The following is a 2522-nucleotide window of genomic DNA, read 5'->3' as shown; positions in this document are numbered from 1 at the left end:
TGAATTTGGCGGTTTAATCACTGGCCCGCGTTGCCGGCGGCGCCACTGAATGCGGCTTGCTGAAACCGCCAGACTTACCTACCAATCTAAATAGTTTGATCATCTGTGACATGTCTTGTTCTATGGTTTGTTGATTGGAGGGAGAGTTTACTCTTGATTGTTTACTAGTTTTAAGTGTTGGTTCAGAAATATAGAAAATGCGTTGTGCAGTTTACGGTTGCAATAGTGATACGAAAGTTAAAACTCCAAAAATAAAGTTTCATAGATTTCCAAAAGACAGTATTTTAGGCAAGCTATGGGAGAATGCTTGTTGTCGTACGGACACAATTAATGTTGCCTCCGCTAGAATATGCTCCCAGCATTTCAAAAATGAGGATTTTGAGAGAAATTTTCAATTTGAACTTTTAGGATACTTGCCAAAAGCAGGTTTTAAACTTAAGCTTGGTGCAGTTCCTTCCCTAAATTTGCCAGAGATCAAATCGCTAACAAAACAGCAGGTAGATTATAACGAAAGAGCTTCAAAGAAATTTGGAAAAATAGATGCACAGGACAATATCGTCCTTGCTCTAAACATAAGGTACGAAAATATAAATACATATTTTTATACTTGGCATAAAGCAATTGTAGACATACAGTCATTTCAATTCAATGAATCTATCGTGATTCGTGTAATAAATCTTGCACAAATTAACGCATCAAAAAAAGATCGTAAAAATAAAAATTATTGCTCTCATTTTTTGTTAAATTTTAAATCATACGTACCTACGTGATATTATAACTCTTTTCTACTAATAGGCCAAGCTATACAGGGTGATTCAAAATTGGCGTCATTCCTCTGGAGGTGTCTGGCGGTGTTTTAGGAGTACAGAAAAAATAGTAAAATCAATTAATTATTATTAACAATTGAGAAATTTGAAAAAAACTATATTAGAAAATCGGCAATAATGTTTTTCAAGGTAATCGGCCTAATTAACATTACGTAAATGCCTGTTGCTTCGTAATTATTTAAAAGGCCGGTAACCTTGGAATTATACAGAAAGTTACAATAAAATAGACAAGGATAAACCGTAAAATCAACAGTAGTCATTGTCATCAACCTTGACTTTTATTTCACCAGAGATGAGGGGTGTGTAATACTTGGAGCGTTGCTACTTCTCGTTATGCAAAATACCCGAATAAGAGGATGTTCTGGAATACTACATCTAATAGATATCGTCAATGATAGGTTCAGAAAATATGGCGGACTAGACGAAAATATTTCCATTGACGAGAGTATGATACCATACTACGGCAAACACTATGCCAAACGGTACATCAGAGGAAAACCCATTCGTTTCGGATTAAAATACTGGGCAATTTGTACAAGCTCTGGATACCTGGTGTCTTTTGAGATTTATACAAGAAAATCTCAAGATAATTCTGATAAACGAGGATTTGGGCTTGGAGGCGATATAGTGCTTAAATTACTAGAAAAATCGGAGATTTTACCTAATGGCTACAATATTTATTTTGACAATTATTTCACTAGTTTACATCTACTAGGACATTTGTCGCAAAACAAAATCTGTGCTACAGGAACTATACGAGAAAATCTAACAGGACACTGTCTGTTTCCTGAAAAGAAGTTTTGGAAATTGCAAGAGAAGGGTAGTTACCAATTTGTGGCCAAAGATGATACGCTCTTAGGCCAATAGAAGGACAATAAAATAGTAACTGGGGCTTCAAATTTTGAAAGCGAAGAAATTGTTTACACAACAAGATGATGTAGGATTTAGAAATCCAGAAAACATATTTTACAACCAAAATTAATTGCCAATTACAACAAAGGAATGGGTGGTGTTGACAAAATGGATAGCCTCATGCGCTTTACAGATCCAGAATACGGCAAAGAAAATGGTATTGGCCAATGTTTGGTTATTTGCTGGATGCTGGTTACTTATACCGACTCTACCCGAATAATCCCAGCTGTGCATCTTTACTGAGTTTCCGTTGTTTTATTGCTCTTGGTTTCTTGAACAAACATGAAAAAATGCTATCAAGAGGAAGGACAACTTTAGCTCCTGAGAATCCTTCTCAATTTGACAATGTGGGCCATATTATTAAATATAATGAATCTGACAGAAGATGTCAAGTGTGTAAAAAAAGAGCAACTTTATTTGTATAAAGTGCGATTGTGGACTGCATCCGAAAGCATGTTTTGACCAATTTCAGACAAAAGTGTGATGTGTTATGAAACCAAAAAAAATACATGTTGTAGTACAAGTTATACTTCAAAAATTTGTATTCCTAATATGAAATGTACCGAAAAGCCAAGTCTTAATAAAAATTTTCTTAAAGTAGATCGGTGGTATTTTGTGCATGGAGTCCCTTTAGAGGGACGGATGTTACCCAAGTATCTGTAAAAGTTAGGAAAAAATAACATGAAAATATTTCTTATTTTTTTACACGTAAACTTACTGTAATGACAAAAATACAAAAATCGTTATTTTTTAACTTCATGCACTAAGGTTAAGTATTCCAAT

The 2522-nt window shown here is 34.6% G+C and overlaps 1 protein-coding gene across 1 annotated transcript; it reads left to right on the top strand.

Annotated features, from left to right (window-relative positions):
• Positions 1-107: 107 nt before the first annotated feature.
• On the top strand, positions 108-1694 carry LOC125503055 (piggyBac transposable element-derived protein 2-like). The gene is made up of 2 exons (XM_048662786.1): positions 108-577; positions 1226-1694. Exons 1-2 carry the CDS (start codon positions 198-200, stop codon positions 1692-1694), a joined length of 849 nt encoding a protein of 282 aa, XP_048518743.1. The 5' UTR covers positions 108-197.
• Positions 1695-2522: the final 828 nt, after the last annotated feature.

Source organism: Dendroctonus ponderosae, unplaced genomic scaffold (genome assembly GCF_020466585.1).
Source record: "Dendroctonus ponderosae isolate FM_Combo_2020 unplaced genomic scaffold, Dpon_F_20191213v2 Dpon_F_20191213_1173, whole genome shotgun sequence".
Classification (NCBI taxonomy): domain Eukaryota; kingdom Metazoa; phylum Arthropoda; class Insecta; order Coleoptera; family Curculionidae; genus Dendroctonus; species Dendroctonus ponderosae.
The sequence above is the reverse complement of the archived record's forward strand: the minus strand, read 5'-3'. Positions and strand labels throughout refer to the sequence as shown.

Excerpts from the sequence above, each read along its gene's own strand:
- LOC125503055 (XM_048662786.1), top strand. The coding sequence starts at position 198 with ATGCGTTGTGCAGTTTACGGTTGCAATAGTGATACGAAAGTTAAAACT. Across the intron at positions 578-1,225 it reads GTCCTTGCTCTAAACATAAG|GTTCAGAAAATATGGCGGAC; the intron begins GTACGAAAATAT and ends CGTCAATGATAG.